Raw genomic sequence first — 22,184 nt, forward strand, 5'->3', positions numbered from 1 at the left:
CCTAATTCATCAAAGACTTGGTACAATCTATTTTACGCACCATAGTTACTCTTTTTTTAGCATCGACAGTTGGGTTTGGCTATTTTCATGGACACTGATATTACTTTTGGGTCAGGCTTGGTATGTAGCAAATCATCTGTATTAACAACTCATTTGCACTACAAATGTTTTACGGTGCTACTTGTTGGTCATTGGAAAATTTTCTGCAAATTCCTTCCATCTGCTTGATTGGATTTTGCAATGCAACAATTTTTATGGTGAATTCTTGTTAAAATGAAGCACAGGAAAATTTTTAACTGATACAACCTCGTATTGTCAAAAATTCGTTCTCTTAACTTTTCATATCTTGCTTTTTAAGGTTTGAAGGTTGAAAGAGGTAGATTCTTGCGGTTGAAGAAGAGAGAGTACAAATATTTGCCATAAGCTTGAGGGGGAAAAAAAAAAAAGACTTTTGGAGGGGGAAAAATCAAAGGGTCTCTTTGGCAAAGAGGTTTCAATGAGGGAAAATAGTTCATTTTTAACGATTTGTATGTCAAAATTCAATATTGAGTTGCATCACTCATAGGTCATAGCCCTTCGATCCTCCATCGAATGAGACCAAAGTTAGTGTTTTTGAAGAAAATTGTAGAGATGGGAGAGTCGGATCATCTCGTTGAAGAACTAAAGGCAGGCATATTGAATGTTAATTCGCTCATGTACTGGCCAACGTAGGAACCCAACAATTTCAATTTGATGAATTTTGTCATGAGAGTTGATGAACCAAATAGTGATATATAACATATTTTTTGAGAAATTCAACTATGCCTTTCATATTTCTTCTTCTTCCCATCAACCAAATTTTCTTCTCAAAGACATCTTCAAATACTTGTTCCTCCTATTAAAAAAAGAAAAAAAACATTATATTTGTAATTGTAATTTGCATACTTGAATTATATGAATTTGGTTGTATGTTGTTAAATCTTCTATGAAAGAACCAAATCAAGAACAATGTCATCAATTTGAAAACTTTGGGGGTATCTCTAATTTTCACCAAAACCACAAGAAACAAATTCAAATTACCTAAAAATATAATCAAAGAGAAACATAAGAATATTGTTTTGAGAATTTAGAAAATATCAAGAATTTGTAAAATAAAGCCATTGCAGAGAGGACAGTTCTTCCTACTAACCCAAAGCTCTCTAGAACAAATCCTACAGAAAGTGTGCCCACACGGAACGAACGCAGCTCCCTTGTGTCTCACCATACACACGCAACACACGTACTCCTCTTTCCGTCGTCCTCCTACTCCTACCCCATTATTCCTGTCCTCCCCATCCTCTGTCTCCACCAATGTGGGACCCACCACTACTCTTTCCTGACTCCTGTCAGTCTCCTCCAACAACGCCATTAACGATACTCTCATCGGCTCCACCACCTCCGCTGCCGTTGTAGAAGAAATCGAATTTAACGACGACGACCCGTCTGGCTCGGCTGCTAATGCGGCTGAGAGTGAGAGCCGCATCACGACCGGTTCGACCAGGTTTTCTGCTGTTGCTACACCTGAATCGGAATCGGGTTCGGGTTCTGGTTCAAGAATTTCCTCAACATTTGCAGTGGAAATTGAGTCTGAATTCGTGATTATTGGTTCGGAATTTCGATTGGAGGGACCAGCAAGGAATGGGCGAGAGATCTGGACTCTATGACGGAGGAGATCCTTCAAGGATTTCCAGCTTTTCTTGTTGTTTTGGGCGCTAGATTCTTCATCGTTGATGATGTCAATTAGGGTTCTGCTGGTTTGAATTGGTGGTGTCCTTGTGCTTTCGCAACTAAGGATCGCACCTAGGGTTAATCCCGCTAGGGTTTCTCGACCTCGATCGTCTTCTTCTCTGATTCTCAAAAGATCGCGAAGGTTCGTTGCGTTAATAAGTGAGATCTGATCCGCTAGAGTCAACCTCCGATGACCAGCTTCCATGCTTAGGCAGGCAAAATCTTTAACAAAATCGGAGAAACAGGAACCGATTTCAAGAATCCAACATGAAATTACAGCACAAATCTTCAAATTAACAGAGGGAAATTGACGAAAACCTCCCGAAATCGTGTAAGAGAACGGTTTCTTAGGTTTTCTCACCAGATCTGACTTATTTCAGCCATAAATTTGCAGATTATTGTCAGATCGACAGAGAAAGATTCAAATTTCAAAGAGAAAGATCTAACCTCTCTCTCACCCTTGGTTTTTGTTCGAAGAGAGAGAAATTGAGAGAATTTCCTGGTTTTGAAATCGGATCGAATCGATTGGGGTATCGATCCATAAGCCGACAAACGAGAGAATCTTTAGGAGACCTTGGTGAAACATAAGTAACAAGGGTTTCCTACTTGCCTTGCCTTGAATTTTTATTAAGAAAGAAAATAAAACAAAAGATTAAGCTTTCAATTACTTACCTTAATCTGAAAGTTAACTCCTTAATCAACATCAACATTACAAGTGTCCAATAAATTACTACTATATGTATATTCCGACAGGAATCCTATGTCCTCTTCACCAATCATAATTTTTTTATTGTTAATAATTATATATTTTTAAATAAATAATGATAATAATATATATATATATATATATATATATTATATTTTACACTTTTGTTTCCCATCGATGATGTTAAGAGGGTTCTTTTATTTAATAAGAATAAAAATAAGAAAAAACCTGCAAACGATTTTGGAACTAATCGAACGTTCCATTATCCAAGTGATCACTTTTTAACCAAATAAATTTGCTATTATGTGTTCATCTGCTTTGGTTATTGTTGCATCTATATAAATAGAAATGTTTGTTTCAATATGAAAATGATCTTGATAGCATTGTACTGATCACTGCATCATATATCATTGTATCACTAATTTCCAATTGATTATCATAACCAAGGGTAGGAGGGAAAGGAGGCAGGTGTAGCATCGTAGTGACCAATGCATATTGTAACTATAGTATTGTAGTGGTAGCTTAATGTGTATCATATATTGTCGAAGATCACTAATTTTCAATCGTCATCGTAACATTACTGTACTACCATTATTGGAAACATGATTGTTTTCACCATTGACTTAGCTTTAATTCCCATTAAAAGTAGGCTTACCCACTGGCAACACAAAAACATAATTAGCGGGTGCTAGCTACCTTATTTTGGCAATGTCTTTAGGTGGTGATGTGATAGACCTAGGTTCAATTCCCTCCAACACCGACTTACTAAATTATTAAAAACATACTTAAAGATAAAATAAATTAGAGAAAATGAAAAAGAAAAAAATAATGGTACGGCGCTTATGATAAGATGTTTTGTCTACTCTTCTAAGAGACATGGCCATGACTACTCATTCACCTAACATCCATTCAAGTACAAGTGCTCATAACATGTTGACATGGATGACTTCTCTTCGCAGGATGATTACTTCCATCATTGTTTTTGTGTTCTTCTCATCAAGATCCCAAGCTTTCTCCTCCTTATTTTACAATCATTATTAGACACCATTAACTCATTTCAGGTGGCCTATGGTGAGAACATCTCTTACTTGGCATCTTCTTATCCTACTTGACAATCAATGTGAGCAAATTCCTTATTTGCACTATTACATTTTGGTGACTCCATTGGAGAGATGATTTATAGTAAGGATGAAAACAACTGAAAGAACTTGATTTTTAGGTGGTATCAGAGAAATTGAGGAGCACCATAGAAGCAATGTTCCTATAGTCATCTAGGGGACTTTAAACTCAAATGGCACTATCATCTTTGTGAGTCGAGGATACCACATGAAAATTCACGCAAAGCAACAAGCAAATCCTTGTGTTCTTGGAAGTAGTATAGCCTATAGTCTATATACCCAAGCAACACCTTTGCAACCAACAATAGAAGAGAGACTTAACCACAATGGGCGTAGAATGTCTCTGTGACTCATATATGGCACGTGAACAAACAACCCTAGAATGAGCTACAATATTCGATTTGGTGCATCATCTTTGCCCAAAAACTTGCAAGAAAGTGTGGTCAAACAAACTCTAGCATAACCATTGTTCACCTTACCCATTTGAGCTACAATGACTATCATACACAAAAGGGTAAAATTTTCACCAAGAGTCATGATAAATTGACATTCTTTGTATGCTCTATGATGTGGCAGATGTTAGAATTCAATATCATGTGCCCCATTGACCTTATGGTTTGGTGTTTTAATTGCACAAGGATTCTATAATAATAATATATGTCAATATTGAAAAGGATTCACAATATCGTTGGACTTAGAAAGTATTATTTTAAAGTTAGTAGGAAACCTTGATGGATAGGAATCTTACTAAAAGGAAAACTCTAGGCCCTAAATCTTTATCTATAAAAGAGGATCGGCAACCCCATAATGTTGAGTGAAAAATGCACATAAGAAAGAGAATTTTGAAATCGTGACATCCATCAATCACTAAACCCTAGTGATCCATATAGAGAGGGAGAATGTGAGTCTAGAACTAAAGGAATTAAACGATAGGGGTTCGAGCACTTTGTCAAACACGTGGATTGTAAAGGCACACCTCCAACGTTTATTAATCAATGATTTGATTATGGCACAAGATAAGTACCCTAACTTAATTCTTAATTACATGAATAGTATTCTTAAGATATATGATTGATTTTAGATCCTATTAGAAATTATAGTTGAAAAGTTATGTTAAAGATTTGTATGCTTGAAATTTTACATGTGGTATTAGAGTCTTATGTTTCTTGAATCTACATATCTTGGTTATAGACTATTTATGCATGATGGTTACCATGAGTTAAATTATTTTTTCATTTTTTTTCTCTTTGATTCTATTATATATATAACTATGATTGCGTTTCGATTTTAATGATCGATCTCAGATTTTTGTTTATGAGTTCATAATATTGATCTATGATTTTTTATTTTGAGTTTATAATAGTGATCTCAGATTATCGATTTTGAGTTCATAATATTGATCTAAGATTTTTTATTTTAAGTTCATAAAATTGATGTCAACTTCTCGATTTTGAGTTCATAGTATTAATATAAGATTTTTGTTTTTGAGTTCGTAATATTGAACTAAGATTTTCGATTTTGAATTCATAATATTGATCTTAGATTTTTGGTTTTGGGTTTATAATATTGATTTAAGATTTTTGAGTTCATAATATGAATCTAAGATTTTCGATTTTGACTTCATAACATTGATCTCAGATTTTTGGTTTTGGGATCATAATATTGATCTAAGATTTTCAATTATGAGTTCAAAACATTGATTTCAGATTTTCAATTTTGGGTTCATAATATTGATCTAATATTTTCAACTTGGAGTTCATAATATTAATTCAAAATTTTAGTTTTGAGTTCATCATATTGATATCAAATTTTCGACTTTGAGTTCATCATATTGATCTCGATTTTCGATTTATTAAACATACTTTCAATTTCAGATTTTCGATTATGAGTTTATCATATTGATATCAGATTTTCAATTTTGAGTTCATCATATTGATCTCAGATTTTCAATTTTGAATTCATCACATTGATCTCGATTTTCAGTCTAATAGTTCATACTATTGGTTTCAATTTTTTGGTTTATAGTTTATACTATTAATTTCTAGATTTTTGTTTTTGATGGTTTCCTATTAGATTCCAGATTTTGCTTTGAAATCATGCCTAATAGATAACATATTACGATTATGTTGTTTTGAATAAGTTAATTGTAAGAATGTTAATTATTGTTAATTGTCATTGTGGAATGTTTCTTGATCAATAAGTTTTCATAATAAAAGTTTTGTGCAATGTTATTGTTTTTGGAACTTTTGAAAATAATCCAAAGATCTAGTTAGATGTATATAAATTCTATTAATTTTGTAATCATCAAAGTAACCTGAATTAGTAAAATTTATGAAATGTCTAATTACATTGGATTTGGTTGTCGGGACGACATTAAAGAACAATAATATTTATAATTGGAGACTCAATTAGGTAAATAGGATTAATTCAAAGGAAAATTTCATTTAACTAATTGAAATCTAGGTAAGGTAATATAATTTATATGAATTTAATAGAACAACAATTGGATATCCAAAGATAACAAAACTGACTGAATAAATTATGTAAATTATATTAATCTTATAGGATAAATAAATTAATCATTACCCTAAAACGAGTGAACAATAAATATGTTTAGTTTAACCCAAAGGGTAAATTTATGTGATATTAATGAGTTCATCATTATTAAATAAAACTCAAAGCACTTCTTAAAGCATTATCATTATTCTATTTCAGTTTTCAGTTTATTGTATTTTTATGCATTTACCGTTCTAATATTTACCTAATCCAATTCTTCGATATGAACATATCCAATTTACTCTAGGTGTTCATGATCTTGACCTAACATTCATTTCTACAAAACCTGTAGACCTCACTAAGAGCAGTACGATAGAGCAAGAGAACTTGTTTTTCACTTGGAAAATATCAAATATGTTTAGATTGATGTTTATAAAGGTGGTGATCGCTAACAACATCAAGACATCCCTACCTCCGATTGACAGTGCATAGGAGTATTTGAAGAATATAGAAGAAAAATTTAAGTTTGTTGATAAATTATTTACAAGCACTCTGATAGTTGAGTTGATGACTATGAAGTACAATGGGACGCGAGGAATACAAGATCATATCCTCAACATAACAAATAAAACTGTAAAACTTAAATAATTTTGAAGTATTCATAGAGGTCAAGTACTTGATGGTTAAAGAAAGAGTCCAAAAACAGTTAGTGTTAGTAGAGAACATTAGTACCACTCAAATGATAGCTGATCCATTGACAAATAGAATATCACCTAGGGATTACAAAGAATATGTTATCACGATGGGTCTTTTGGAAATTTTTTTATGTATTTAGAATAGATTATTCTGAAGTGGTTATGTAATTGACATTAATATTAGTAGTAAATAAAGTTTGTTTCTGCTTATTTTTCATTTTCATTTATATTATACATATTTTGTTTGAATTTAAGTAACACAGAAAATGTCTTGATAAGACAAATGAAATGGACACAATTAAAGGCTATATCAGAAAAGGTATGATGGTGTAGTATATGGAAGGAAGTGTAGTTTAAATGACATACAACCGCCATTACTCACATTAGTATATAATCGAAATATGACATTATAGAATCTAATTTAATATTAGGAATATTGACAAATTTTTAAATTCGTGATCACATGTAAAAATATTTTTTTTTTATACAATTCCAAATTGAGTCTTTTCAAAATGTTTTAAAAATTCACTTTAGCACAATTAGTCTAATGGCACAAATGGAAAATATTAGAATTCAATATCGTGTGGCCCTTGCACACAAATTCTATAATAATAATAATAGATATCAATATTAAAAGGGATTCCCAATATTGTTGGAATTAAAAAGTACTCTTTTAAGATTAATAGGAAATCTTGATGGATATAAATCTTACTAAAAGGGGAACTCTAAGCCCTCAATCTCCATCTATAAAAGAGGATTGGTAACCCCATAATGTTGAGTGGAAAACACACATAAAAGAGAGAGTTCTGAAATAGTGATATCCATCAATCATTAGAACCCTAGCCGATCCATATAGAGAAATGAAGAAGGTGAGTCTAGAACTAAGGAATTAAATGATTGGGATTCGAGTAATTAGTCAAAAACGTGGATTGCAAAGGCATACCTCCAACGTTTCTTGAATTAACGATTGGATTATGGCATAAGGTAAGTACCCTAACTTAATTCTCAATTACATGAATAATATTCTTGAGATATGTAATTGATTTTAGATCTTATTGAAAATTATAGTTGAAAGGTTATGTTAAAGATTTGTATGCTTAAAATCTTACAATAATACATAGAACCATAGATATTTTTTATCAGAATACACAAGGAAAAGATCTATGGTTCTGTTCACATGCCATGTTAGAGAGTGTACAAAGAGCATCAATTTATCAATAGTCTTTCACCAATTCCCCTAAATGAGAACATGTCTCCCAAGGACCTAGGGACTTTCAAAGGTGTGATTTCATTCTATGCCTGGGGAAATTTGTAAGACACTCATCAACTGTGTTATTCGAGTAATTTAGTTGGATCTAAGACACCTTTCTCAATACAAAAGCGAACTCGTTACGAATACATGAGAATATTATTAGAGTAGTCATGAAAAATACCACATGCAACTGGTTGAATTTTGTCTTATAGAAATATTCATTTATTATGCCAAAGTATTTCATCCTATTGGAGAATTTATAAAGGGTCGGGATCCTTGACTCCTAAGAATGACTCATGAAAAAAACACATGATCCCAACTCTTCAAATACAAAATCTAATGGTTGAGATTTATTATTGGGATAAGTATCTCCAAGATTTGTGTTATCAAGATACTCATAAGTCTCAACCATTGGATTTTGTGTTTAAAGGGTTGGGGTCGTGAGTCATTCTTCGAAGTCAATGGATCCCAACCCATTTATAAAATCACAATATTCACCAAACTCTATATATGTCTCCTTAAAGAAGGTAATTGACTCATTCTTGTAGCACTTTTGTTGATGTTTCGTAGCTCACTTGACTCGTGCTTGGTGCCACGGACATGAAGCAATTCTAACTAAATAATTACACCCCCCAACATCAACTTCGTAAAGGCTTCCATGACACCCTTTGGTGCTTTTCATCATTTAACATTAGGAAAACACTAAAGTAATTGTGCATGACATTGCGTTAGACACTGAGTTGGTGTGGAGGCATGCATGGAACCATAGATGTTTTTCCTCGAAATACTAGTGAAAAGCATACACGACAATGGACACCCAATTTTGTTAAGTGTCCTACGCAGTCACTCCAGGACGACTCCTAACATTATCGAGCATGTACCAAAACACTACCAATCATGCCTTTGCGAAGCTATTTATTGTATATAATTCACCCCATTTCCATATAACTTGGGGACTTAGCTTCATTGGAAATTGTTCCTATACTATTTATAATTCACTTCGCTGTCAATGGATCAGATCAGATCCAAAATCCAATCATTTTCGATTTGATAACTTAAGGTCTAGATCTATGTTTTGGATTCTAGTAAGGATCCAATCCGATATGTTTTGGGTCGGATCTAGATCAATCACGTTCCAATTCTTTAATATGTCAGAAATTATATAAATTATATTATATATTTGTTAAGATACATAAAATTTATATATAAAATCAGCTTTAGCCCGATTCGGATCCAACCCGATTGTTAATGGATCAAATTTAATATTGAGATCCGATAAAACAATCCGATCTAATAAGGGCTCGATCCAATACTTATTGGATCAATCCTGAATTCGATCTGACCTTTATTGGATCGGTACCAAATTGACCTTGATCCGATCCATTGACAGCCCAACACCCCATTTCACAAAGAGTCAACATCATGCAGACCTAATTTACTCAAAGAACTTGGTGTGGGATAATTAAATGTTCAAGGAAACATCACCAAATGAGTATTAATTTTTTTTTAGGTCGGGGGCCCCACTCCCACATCATAATTATTTTGATTTTATGCCTAAACAGCTTTATTAAAAGGGGAAAAATACTGAATCAGTTCTACTCTTGTAATATTTATGAAAATGGCTATATACTGGATTTTAAAATTACTATTTGAAAATTACCTTTATACCCTTGAGCTGAATGTAAGTTCACAAGAAAGGTAATTAAATAAGCAAATGTGACCCTTCATCAGGCAATCATTTTCGTAAAATAATAATTACAAAAAGGGGTATGTACCCATTTCGGTAAATATTAAAAATGACTGGTTCAATAATTTTTGCAAAATAGTAAAACCGTTTTGATAAAAAACCCTTTCTTAAATGATACATAAAAATTATATATAATTTACAAATGTTGAATAGTAAACAAACATCAACATTAATTTACAATATAAAAACAATGGAGAACTTTTTTGATATCAAATGAAATATACAAGTACAATTTCTAGTTTCCATGACCTTCCTCTGAAAAATACCCAACTTTATAAACTACACAAACTCCAAGAACTACCATTAAAATAATTCCAAGTGCAACATTCACAGCCACCTTTCTTGTCTTCTTCAACCCATTAAGCTTCCCTACAACAATGGGCTTTTCATTTTTCTCCAACTTTGTCTCATGAGTTCCAATTTTTTGAGCTTCTTGTGGTGGTTGATTTTGAGTGATTGTCTTTGGTAATCTAATGTACAAAACTCCACTGATGAACTTCGCATGAATTTCATTGATTTTCGTGTTGTTTGGAATCCGAAAACTTAAGCAGAAACGGCTCCATTGATTATCCTTTAGTGGTCTTTCTCCCCTTATCTTCATGTTACAAAGATTGTCAATTTGAACCTTGAGTTGTTCCTTACTGAATTCTACACAAAATAATAAGAATTTGATGAAAATGATGGGCTATAGATGTTTCACTACACCAATGGTATTAAAATTAACTCGAAAATTCATGAGCCAGTTCAAATGAGTTAAATAAAATTATAAATTTATTATATATCTCTGAATAACTCGGCCGAGTTCCTGTTCTGTCTCAGTGCATTTTTTTAACTGACTAGATGAGTTTGAAGCCAATGCACTCTAAATTTAATTGATCCGAATCGACTCGATCAAGTTTCAATCCGACTCAACATGTTAACCCATGGTTTAAAACTCATGGTCAAGTTGACTTGACTAGATTGAATTTTGATTTGACTCAACCATAAAACTCTTTTGAGCCAACTCTAAAACTTGGAATAGTCAACTCGCTACCGCACCGAGAGGGAATAGGAATATAATGGTTTTTTTTATTTTATAAAATAAATAAATAATTTGAGTTATGGAACCAATTGTTACCAAATTCCTTCTTACTAGATCAAACCGCGAAGAGGAAATAAACTAATAAGTTTGTGATACGGGTCATATTGGGTTCGTGGAATATAACTAACTCATACTAAACAATTTACGATCCCATCCATTCCAATTCACACCCATATATTCCAAATCATTGATATTTTTTCATTGCATGGGACTATGGGCTCCTCTTAATCTTCCTCATTCTTCATGTATATTCATAAAATAGAAGCAAATCTAGAATTTTCTATCGTCATGGTTGATCTTACAATTTGCATGTTTGAATTATATACCAACCATGCAAAACTCAAGTAAATTAAGAAACAAGTTATTTCTTTCCATCTCTACGAATTGGGTTCGTTCTAACTTCTGCGTTGGAGCACCGCAAACATCAAACCCAAATTTAAACCAACGAACCACTATGATTTCACTCATAACATGGACAATTTTGTTGTCGATAATGATATTATGTCATTAGTTTGAAACTCCGGGTATCTCTAATTTTCATCAAAACCTTGAGGAATACCTCAAAATTATTCAAAAAAATTTAAAAACAAAAGAAAAATAGAAATAGGAACGTACCAGGGAGATGGACCTCTAGAGTATTTGCTTCCTCCTTTACCCAGTTGGCTGAGGGTTGGAAATCTTCGTAAGAACGTTCAAGAGCTGTTCCAATCATCGAATCCATACGAAAGAAAAGGGGGCGAAAATCTCTTTGTTTCCTTCTTTTTAAGTCACAAGTTTTCAGTCCAAAATCTTAGAATGGATATGAAGATGGCATCTGATGGTTATGTATATGTAAGGGTATGTGCAAACATGTTGAAGAGCGTATTATGTGTTATCTTTTTTGAGAATTATTCCTTTGTAATAACTTAGAGTTTGAGACTTTGAGTTGCTTTCCATCCTGAGATATTCCTTCTCACATAACAGCGATCACCCCTTCATGAAGCAAACTCATTGATCCTATTTTGATTAGTAATTTGATTTTATTTAATCTTTGAGAGCTTTTATTGCCACCTTAATTTTTTTTACTAATAACACTTCGATGTAGTAAAAAAAATTTCAGATTGAGATAATCAGCCATCCATCAATTATCGGTTGATAGGCCTCCATATAACATACCAGACCCTAAAGGGGAAGACAAATTTTTATTATGAAAACAAATTATTTTTAGTAGTAAGTCTTTAATAACTAACATTTAATTATATATCAAACCATTTGTTTGAGTTGTTTTATATCATTGGGTACCCCACCCCGACAAAGATCTTTATCATTTGTCGATAAAAATAGTCAATGTTATAGTAATTGTCGCCGAAAATCTCAGGTAAGGAAAGAGAAACAGTTGTACAAGGGACGTATTTTGGGTCATCAATGATATATTATATTATTTTTTCCAAATCAGAGCATTTAGTTGAAAAAAGTTTACAAAGATTAGGAGTCATTTAACATTAGCCAGAAAACCCTAAATGGGTGGGGTCTATTATGCAGTTTTCCCATATATTTATGGGCATCATAGTATACATTAATTGACATTTTATTTTTTACTTAAAAAAATATTTAATTAATGAAATTAAACAGCATGCTTGATATGTAAATAAAGTGATACCATCTTTCTTTACCTTCTAGGCTTTAATTAGTAGAAGCCATTGATCAAAGATAATTGTATGTTTGTAGGTATAGAAAAAGCCCACCCATGGAGTTTGTGGGCCCAAAAAGTGTTTCAAAGGTAACATCAATCTTTTGGTATTTAGGGGATTAGCAAAACCATTGAGGAACACATGAAATTGTTAATGATATATGAAAAAAAAAATGGGTATAACTCACAACCCATAATACAGATTCTACCTTCAAAACTTAAGGTATTTTCAGAAAAAGATTAAATGATAAAAAAGAAAAATAAATAAAAAATAAGAAACCCCTCTTTCTCAACAGAGGATGGGGGGAGTGGAACTCACCTCAGTTTTACATCTTTGACAGATAAAACTGGCTTTGAATCATCCTCTAAACAATTACACACTAACTCTTCTACTCATCCCCTGCTCTTTCTCTTCTTCTTTGTGAACCTCAAATTAAGCATCACTAAAAGGGTCATAATAAAGCTAAAAGATTTCTAAATTTTTTCATAAAATAAGATGTATGCCTCACACCGGAGAACTTCTGCGAGAGAAACCTCATGCACATGGGCGTCGCTAGCGTAGAACCAAGTGGATTCGTTCTCGGTCTTCCCTCTGCTTTTCTCCCCTCTCACATATGCAACATAGTGACCTCCTCTCATGGTTCCTGAGTGCTCCACAACCCCAACTAGACGATACTCATATTTATCTTTCTCAATAGACCTGCAAAAGACCAAATCATATAACCTGTAAGTTGCCGACATAAGAGATATTTCATGCAGCCAGGCAGGAAAGCACACATGCATGGGATATCAAGGAATTGGACACACCATTCGACAGGTACTGACGAAGGGATATCCCTGTCAAAACTCGTCAAAATTAAGAAAGTTTGGGGTGTGTATATCAATTTCTTACAAAATGCTCCTGAGGAAATGAATTTCCTCGTAAGATGTTTGTAGATGTTAGATTGCACTAAGGAAATTGTCAAAAGAAGAGTTGGCTTTTATTTTCGAGGGTGGAGATTTCCCACCGAGGGGAAAAAAATCATTTTCCTAGGGAGTTGGGTTGGAAAATACTTTCCTGTCAAGATGGGAAAATATTTTTCTTGTGGGAAAATGATTTTCCGGTGAAAATGCACTATCGTACACCTACAAATCGCATTTTCCCAAGAAAACCATTTTCCTACTGATTTTCCCACGCAATCTTACCAACCCTTCATCCATGGAATGGTCGCAATCATCTCGTCAATTGATTCTTGATCTGAGATGTCCTAAGGAAGGACCCAAGAAATGTGGTTCGCTCTTCTGCATGCTTACCAGGAATTAAGATATTATGTTTATTGACGATAAATTATGTTCAAAATCCAACTATAGATCACTATAATATTTCCAAATGTAACATGAGCAATATACCAAATGTGGAACACAAATCAAGCCAACACTAATTTGTAATTATTTAGGTTGCAATTTGTTGGGTGTGGAGTTATTTTTGTTATCACATGTGGTCTTGACTTCCAATACCATCTCTAGGTGTCACTCTATTCCAGGTTTGTCCTTGATACCAAAACCACAGTAGAACAACCTTAGAATTGAATAAATCTAGGCTGTCCTACATTAAGACCCAATCATATCCTGACATGCAATATCAAGTCCATTTTACAGAATTAAAAAAGTTCTAACAACCAGCACAATTTGCTTTACAAAATGAGCTATATCCAGGTGAGCTATCTGGAACTAGTTAGAAAGGTAATCAGATAAGTTTCTTGACAGAACTAAATGGAGGCGTTAGAGGCTTCTCAAAAGGGTACACAGTCACAAAATAAAATAAGTATCGAGTGACTCCTGCTGCAAAAAATTAGTAATATAATTTCAGCATTAAAAAGTCAAGATTTCCAATCACATCAAATGTCTTATTTATATAGCATAAAATTGTCGTCTATAGAGAGATCTTGTCCAACATCAATTTAGGTATCAATGTGAACAATTTTGTTATCACTGCAAAAACCTGAGTTTCTAAATTGTGCAACAATGGTGAAGAACAAGGAGTCCATGAAGCTATAAGTAGCATTGATCAATTTGTAGTTTATATGGCTTATCTTCAACAGAAGATGAATCAATTAGTTTCTCCTCAAGAGAAGCTGCATCACTAGCTTCCCAATTGAGTGTCTTGATGAAATCTTTTATAGACCAAGAAAGCATACTTATTCTTTCTTCTTCTTTTTTTTCTTTCGATAACCAGAAAGCATACCAATTCTAACCCCTTCAAAAGAAAAATTGGAGGTTGAACATTTCTCACAGGTTTTTGAAGATACTCTTATCAGTTGTCAGAGGCGGAATTTACACTTGGGACTGTGGGGGCACTTGCCCCCACAAAAATTTTCAAAGTCTATTAATTAGTGAGCTATTGCGACAGATTTCAGCTGCGGATAAAAAAATCTGCCACTATTGCCCCCATAAATTTTTTTTTCCACTCTTAGTTGCCCCCCACAACTATTTTTTTTTTCACTCTTACCCCCCCCCCCCCAAAAAAAAAAAAAAAAAAAAAAAAAAAATTCTACTCTCAGTGGCCCCCACATGGGCAAAATCCTGGCTCCGCTCCTGTCAGTTGTTGAAATCAAGATCACTCCATTGATATTGAAGGACTTAAACTTAAAAGGCTGAGGATGATCAAGGCTCTTCGATGAATCTGATTATTTAATGCACCTTACTATGTCTTCATTAAAATAAACAGTCCAAACATTATTGGAGTTCATGGTGTTGTGAGGATGGTCATGCAACCAATTGAGAACTCTTGGCGGCTTTGAGTTCAACCAATTGTCCACAACTAGAGGATTGTCTTGAAAGGCCATTTGAAGAAGAGGGAGATATGAAAAAGGTCTTGAATGATTTGGTATAAGACAGGAATCCTTGCCTATTGGAACATTTTAGGGGAAGAAATCTTCAAGTTGGAGGTAATTAATGAGTTCCATCAAGGTAATTCTTGGCTTGGAGAAACACAACCCCTTTCATTATATTTTTTTTGATAAGTAACCCCTTTCATTATATTGATCCAAGAAAAAAAAAAAGTGTGGTTTCTTTGAGAAATTTCAGACTTACAAACTTAGTAGAAAGTGTTGACAAGGTCATTGCTAAGATCTAGGGGTCCATAATAAGGACTATATTGTCTTCAATGATTTCCATCCCAAATGAATATTTGTTCAAGATAGATAGATTTTGGAACTCAACTTAATGGCTAATGCAAGACAAGAGGGTTTCAATTTGAAGCAACTATTCCAAGGGTCATACAAGAAAATAATTCTAATTGCAAGGGTATGGGATATCCCCTACAGTTGTACTTGAACAAATCAGCTTTCTAATTGAAAAAAAAAAATGGAAATTCCTAACCGTTTAAAATACTTAAATTCTGAGACTTATTAATTAATAAAATCATCTTTAAAATAAAAACTCTAAATTTGAGACATGGCATGATAAATCAATAAAAGCAGAAACTTAAAATAAATAGAACTAACTACTAAACTTACATGACAAACTAGAGGACCAATATCTGAGCTTCATTCAAACAGCATAAAAACACATAATTTGTACAGAAGAACAGTGCAAAAACTCCTCCAATTAGAGGTTCTGAGCAACACCAGCAACCCCATAACAGGATAAACTTTTTTGGGCCTTGTTCTATCAGGCTTTAAATTGGGATGGACTATAGGCCTGAAAAATAGATTTCGTATGAGTCAAGGACTTGATCATAAGGTCCGAAAGAGCCCACTAAAGACCGGATTTCAACCTAGGATGTTTGTGAACAGCTCCTGTGTCAAGACTTCTGATTGACTGCTATGCTGTTGTGTTTCAACAATGATGGGACTTCTTTGCACCAATTGGTGCGACTCCAATCAATTGGAAATCGGGATAAAGGGGAGACTTCAATCAATTAATTATTGAGTATTATGCTGTTTTCCATTCCAATTTCAGACTGTTTATAGCCATTTTTTAACCCAATTGGCAACCACTTTGCCCCTAATATCATCTCTTTTAATATTTCAACCAAGTTAAACAGCCCACCTTTAACACTGGATCTATTACCAGAGTCCAGCTCATACAACACTAAAGCCAGGTTCATGAAGTAACCTTTTTGATTTCAGAGCAATAACAATTAACAAGCCCATACAAAACACTTTTAGGCAGATTAACCCACCACTGATCCTCCCTGAAGAGAATCCCATCTCATCTCCTACATATGAAACACGCATTCCTTCTGAAATTGAATCACATTTTAAAAATGCCTCTAGAAACACAACAACAAGATGAAAAAATCTAATTGATTGGTATCACTGCAGACAAAAATATGATTTTGTCCTCTAGTTCAATGGCTAGATGTGCATGACACTGAGCCATTAGAGAGGTCACAGGATGAATCCTAAAAAAGAGTTGCTGACAGATGCGTTAGACAATTTGTAATATAAAAAGAGTCAGATTAGTTACCAGGAATAGAAAGTAACTAATAAAGACTCAAACAGTCCCAAGAAAGAAGGAATTCAAGTATGATCTCAAGAAGCAAAGAGAGACTTGCTTGAAGTCAAATAATGAGAATCCCAAACACAAAAAAGCAAATGGTTAAAAGATTACAAATAAAAGAGCAGCAACCTAGTAGAGTATTCAATTCTTGTTGGTTGAAGACTATTAGAATATTACTTGACTTGAGTGTTACAATGTCTTTGGTAGGTCAATCACTAGGCACCAGCAAGGAGTTCCAGTTAAGGAAGGAGATTAAGATACAAGTGTTTCGTGAGAAGGATCTCAAAATGTGCAAATTATGAAGAAATACATCATAGTACCCAACCCAACTACAATCTTCCTTATACCACTATGGTATCTCCATAACCCTAATGTCCTTGAAAACAAGGGACTGATTCCTTCTGCTATCACTCTTCCTCACAAAGTTCACTTCTGAGTCGCCATCCTTCAAGCTCAGCAAATGAGACTCTACCAGCTTTGCCATCTTGATACCATTTTAAATAGTATTTGACAACATGATTTAAAGCTCCCACGAAGAACTGTAAAAGGACAAACTCCACTAAAAGCTAAAAACCATAGATTTGCAGAACATCTTAAAATACATCTTCGTAAGGACAGAATCCTGAGTTTGTATGACTTTGAAGGGTACTTAAGTGAATGAGAACAGAAGTAGGGTTGCAAAAACATGTGATTGAAGAGACTTCAAATCGATTAACAAATATAGTAGAGACATCACTTTATTTTATTTTATTTTATTATTGTGAGGGGGGGGGGGGAGTTCTCTGTGATCTATGGGGCATACTTTTACTTAAAACTCAAGATATCCTTGTTTCATGGCTCCTTTTAGATGATTTTCTATGTTGTAAGTGGTTGAAATGTGTTTATAGACTATTAATATTTTGTTCTTGCTGAAGAAATCTACATCTGGACTTTAAGTCAAAAGATGGTGTGTGGCCTTTGTCTTGTGTAGTTTAGTACCGATCAAATAAATAAAAAAAGACATGTCTAGTTTGGCCAGGCTTGGATTGAGTGGTCTCAATCTACCGAAGATGCTTCCTAATATTGATATCATGAGTTTCAAGCAATGCAAAGACATAAATGGGTAAAGTATCAACCAAAGATAAAACAAAAATAATAATTGTTTAAGAGATACATGCAAGGATATATAGCTTCCAAAGAAGGGAGTGTAATAGCTAGCAATAACTATAGAAACATGAAAGGGTGCAATGCAAAACTATAAAGTATCTTTCATAAAAAAAAAAAAAACACTATGAAAGTAAATGGTAATAAAACTAGGAAAGAGTGAAAGTGCACCTGGGGTCCATATATGGCCTAAGATTAGTGGTATCTTGGAAACTAACATGACCACTCAATTTACTTGAGCGACCACGAGCATCTTGGCTGAATCTCTTCAGATGAATTGTCAGAATCGGTGGTGCCCTATTGATAAGAATCCTTTTTGTTGCATCCCTCTTGACCTTAACACGTTCAGAGTCCACTTCCTCGCAATCATCCGATTCGTGTACCCTGGCCGACATCTGGAAATGTCTACACTGCACTTGATCAACATTGCTTCCACTACTGTCTTGCTCATTTGCACTACACGAATCACAGGCCCCATGAAAACTCCCTTGGTTGTTGGATTTATAGTGACCCATATCACTTTCAAGAATACCCTTATCTAAGTTTCTGATTTCACCATTGTTGTATTTTGGGTTTGAATCATCAACTCTCTCAGTGTGTGATACAAAGCTGTCTGCAGCAACGGAGGAACCAATATCACTTTCAAGATTACCCTTATCTAAGTTTCTGAGTTCAGTAGTAGAACTCGGAAGTTCCTCATCTAAATTCACTATCTGGCCCCGCAAAATCTTGAAACAATTCTCACAATGCCAGGCATGCTCATTAGAGAGAAGAAGCTCGGGTTTCGTGAAATAAGCCAGACACCTATCTATAGAAACAGGAGCATCAGTGTCATCAACTTCATCAGGATCAGACTCACTGCTGTTTCCAGCTAAAAAACCTGTTTCTGTCGTCTCATTTGATTGGAAGTTCTTGTCCCCTGACGAGGATTCTGGATTGTGTACGGAAACCATCTCAGGCTCATTAAATAGATCTCCAAAGCCCTCAAAGTCTACTATGTCTTGGCTGCAACCCACAAAAGAGGACGACGCCTCACCTACCTCGGTAGTTGAATTGTCTTCTTTATAGGGAAGTAACAGGACTTCAGAACTTTGAACCTGTAAAGGATGTTCATCATCTCCCCAAGGAGAATCCGAATCAGGTTTGGTTTCCCTATTTGGGGAACAAACCTGACTCTCAGATTCCGTATTATCATGTAACATATTGTAACTTTGAATATTTGAGATGCCATCATTTTGAGATACCGAATCAGGGCCGTTGGATGTTGCATCTGGTTCAGGTTCAATGTAATCCAACCATGAAAAATCATCCAATGAAGCCATTTTTTCTTCCTTAACAGGCACATTAGACAATTCTAGGCAAGAAGAGTCCTTGCTTTCTGATGGACCAGTCGCACATGAAGCCAATATGGGAGTCGTATTGGTTTTTCCCCTTCCCCGAATCTTTCCACCTTTCTTTACTTCCTTCTTCATAGGTAGCTTCATTTTCTTCGTTCGAGAAGCCGGTAGGGCCTTTTTAGATGGAGACTTCTTCATTGGAACCGGAAGCGAGAGATCTAAAAAGGGCTCGTACACAACTGAGGAGTGCCTACATTCCACACAACACACAGTACTAGATAGTTGCCCACCAAAGATCGCGTCCACAAAAGTGGGACCTGGATTTGAAGTGAGCCCATCTTCCCCAGAAGAACTCATTAATTTTTTCGCACCTAACTCTTCAGTACATAATCCATCAAGTAAGTATCGGAGCAATTCGTGGCTGTCCTGTTGTTGGTATCCCCTAAACTGGGGGCACTTACTACAAATGCACCCAAATAATGATTTGGGGTTCATAGCATTTCTCGATTCTGCTTCAAGGACTGTTTCATTGAAAAGTTTTTTCAACGCCATCGTCAAAGGCCCAATGGAACAATCCAAATTTAATAAGTAATCCCGCAAAGGATCCATCGCAAGGAGGTTCTGCATGACCGAATTGAAGAAACAAGTATTGCCAAGGTTAACCAAGCCGCGTACCACATAACCACCCATTCTATCCAAAACCCTCGACTCATCAGTTCCAAACTTTGTCGCATCCCCGACATTACCATTCCCAAACCAGACATCCTCAACATCTTTTGAACCCCCTCCCGACAATCGCCCCTTGATCAAATTAATGGTGTCCACTAAGATATCCTTATACTCACCATTCTCTTCAGATTTTTCGACGGGTATTAGTGAATTACAAGGGAAGCACCACCGAAGATGAGGATTTTCAAATTGAATCACACAAGGGTGACGGGTTTGTCTTGTATGACGGAGAGCATGGCTTTGAGGGTTTGTCGGTAAACCAACACCTCCACAAGAAAAATGCCCGCATTCCAAACAAACCCATATGGATTTCGATTCCTTCTTTGTATCCATTGAACTTGTTCCCTTCTTCTTTCCATGTTTGCTCCTTCCCTTACTTTCCCTTCGATCCAAAGCACCTTCTCTACAATCTTCACACCTAACAGATTCTTGTGATCCGATTTTCGAAGAGATCTTATCCAAATCAACACTTTTTTCAAAATGGGTACAAGGTTTTCTCTCTTTTATTACTGAAACTCCATCACCCACAACCTCAATCGGTGGATTTGATGGTGTCGAAGTGGTTACATGAGAAATAGAGGAAACCTGCTTCTCCTTATGTGTATTTCGGGTCTTCTTCTTAACCTTTTTCCCCATTATTGCCTAAATCAATCCAAATACACCATTCAAGCCAAAACCTTCATACCCAAATTGCCAAAAAATACAAAATCATTAAACAAACTTTTGAAAAAAAAAAATTCCCAAAAATAACTAATCCAGACAATCAAGATTTTATTAGAAAAAAATAGCAGATACTAAGTTGATTCTGAGCAATCTATCAAGTAAAGAAATAGCAAATACTAAAGAAAAAAAACAAAGAGTTGGCTTACCTAGGAAATAGGAGGAAATTAGATTGCTTTAGAGATGCTTAAATCGATTTGAATCTGTGTTGGGAGAGAGAGAGATTTGAAAATAGGGAGAGTGGTATGCGCAGATTAAGGCTTGTGCGCACCCACCCCACCCTCTCTAAGAGAAGAGAGACTGAGCTGGAACCTGGAAGTGGAGGTAAAATATCGTGGTAGGACCCTAATTGGGTAAAACTGTAATAATGTGAAAAACAGATCCTCGGAGTTAATATTGGATATGTTTAAGGACTGATTTCTCCTATTTAAACTTTTAGTTCTGATCCGAGGATCCTAACTGCCTACTCACATTGAGTTCTTAACAAAATACAATTAGCACAAACAATGGATCGGATTATTGTCCGATACTTTTGGTTTGGGATTGAGGATTTGGATTTCCATAAGGATCTGATCCGATATTTTATTTGATTGGTTCTTCATCAATTATGTCCCCATTTGATAGGTACCTAATACATTAAAATGTGAAAATGTATATGATTATATTAAAATTTTATTTAAATGTGTGAAGTTTATGAAAATTTGGATTTCAAGTCATGTTTGGTCCATTTTGAACCCAATCCGATTGTTAATGCATCCATTTTTTTTATCCTACTATTGAGATAAAAACCCAATCCAATAAGAATCCAACCTGATGCTTATCAGATCAATTCTATATCCAACCTGATTTAGATGACTACGAGATCGACTTGATCTGATCAGGACCGTCCATTGATAGCTCTAGGCAACATGCATTCATTTCTCAAGGCTTAAGCCACATGGCACTTTCTATGATTAAGATTACGGTATTTTAGAAACACCCCTCTTAAAATTGGTGATTTTAAGTTTACCCCTTATAAAATGCAAGATTAGGTTTACCCACATGATCGTAAGTCAACATTGCTTTTTCTTGATGATTTAATAGTAAAATTTTGATATTTTTCAAATTTTAATTTAGTAATGACTAATGATTTTAAACTCAACCTAATAGTTGGACTTAAAAACTCACTAGTGTGTCATGTGCAAAGAACCATAAACTCTTTCGCTCAGGATACACAACTATACCCTCAAGATACACAATTGTAATGGAAGGTCGGTCAGG

The 22,184-nt window shown here is 34.6% G+C and overlaps 3 protein-coding genes across 4 annotated transcripts; all 3 read right to left on the reverse strand.

Moving 5' to 3' along the window:
- Positions 1-727: 727 nt before the first annotated feature.
- LOC147396694 (uncharacterized) lies at positions 728-2,344 on the reverse strand. The gene is made up of 2 exons (XM_086451743.1): positions 1,169-2,344; positions 728-874 (listed from the first exon to the last, which is right to left on the reverse strand). Exons 1-2 carry the CDS (start codon positions 1,949-1,951, stop codon positions 743-745), a joined length of 915 nt encoding a protein of 304 aa, XP_086307869.1. The 5' UTR covers positions 1,952-2,344; the 3' UTR covers positions 728-742.
- A 7,651-nt stretch (positions 2,345-9,995) lies between these two features.
- Positions 9,996-11,553, reverse strand: LOC147396695 (inactive protein RESTRICTED TEV MOVEMENT 2-like). The gene is made up of 2 exons (XM_086450159.1): positions 11,457-11,553; positions 9,996-10,408 (listed from the first exon to the last, which is right to left on the reverse strand). The coding sequence occupies exons 1-2, from the start codon at positions 11,551-11,553 to the stop codon at positions 9,996-9,998; spliced, it is 510 nt and encodes a 169-aa protein (XP_086306285.1).
- Positions 11,554-12,641: 1,088 nt separating this feature from the next.
- LOC147396696 (ubiquitin carboxyl-terminal hydrolase 2-like) lies at positions 12,642-21,231 on the reverse strand. 2 transcript variants are annotated; one of them, XM_086451744.1, is made up of 3 exons: positions 21,074-21,229; positions 18,310-20,881; positions 12,642-13,210 (listed from the first exon to the last, which is right to left on the reverse strand). In XM_086451744.1, the coding sequence occupies exons 2-3, from the start codon at positions 20,838-20,840 to the stop codon at positions 12,985-12,987; spliced, it is 2,757 nt and encodes a 918-aa protein (XP_086307870.1). In that variant the 5' UTR covers positions 20,841-20,881; positions 21,074-21,229; the 3' UTR covers positions 12,642-12,984. The 2 variants fall into 2 exon arrangements, with proteins under 2 accessions (XP_086307870.1, XP_086307871.1); XM_086451745.1 differs by lacking the exon at positions 12,642-13,210 and adding an exon at positions 15,074-17,534 and having other exon boundaries at positions 21,074-21,231.
- Positions 21,232-22,184: the final 953 nt, after the last annotated feature.

This window comes from Akebia trifoliata, chromosome 8, assembly GCF_017979445.1.
Source record: "Akebia trifoliata isolate Shusen 1 chromosome 8, ASM1797944v1, whole genome shotgun sequence".
Taxonomy (NCBI): Eukaryota; Viridiplantae; Streptophyta; class Magnoliopsida; order Ranunculales; family Lardizabalaceae; genus Akebia; species Akebia trifoliata.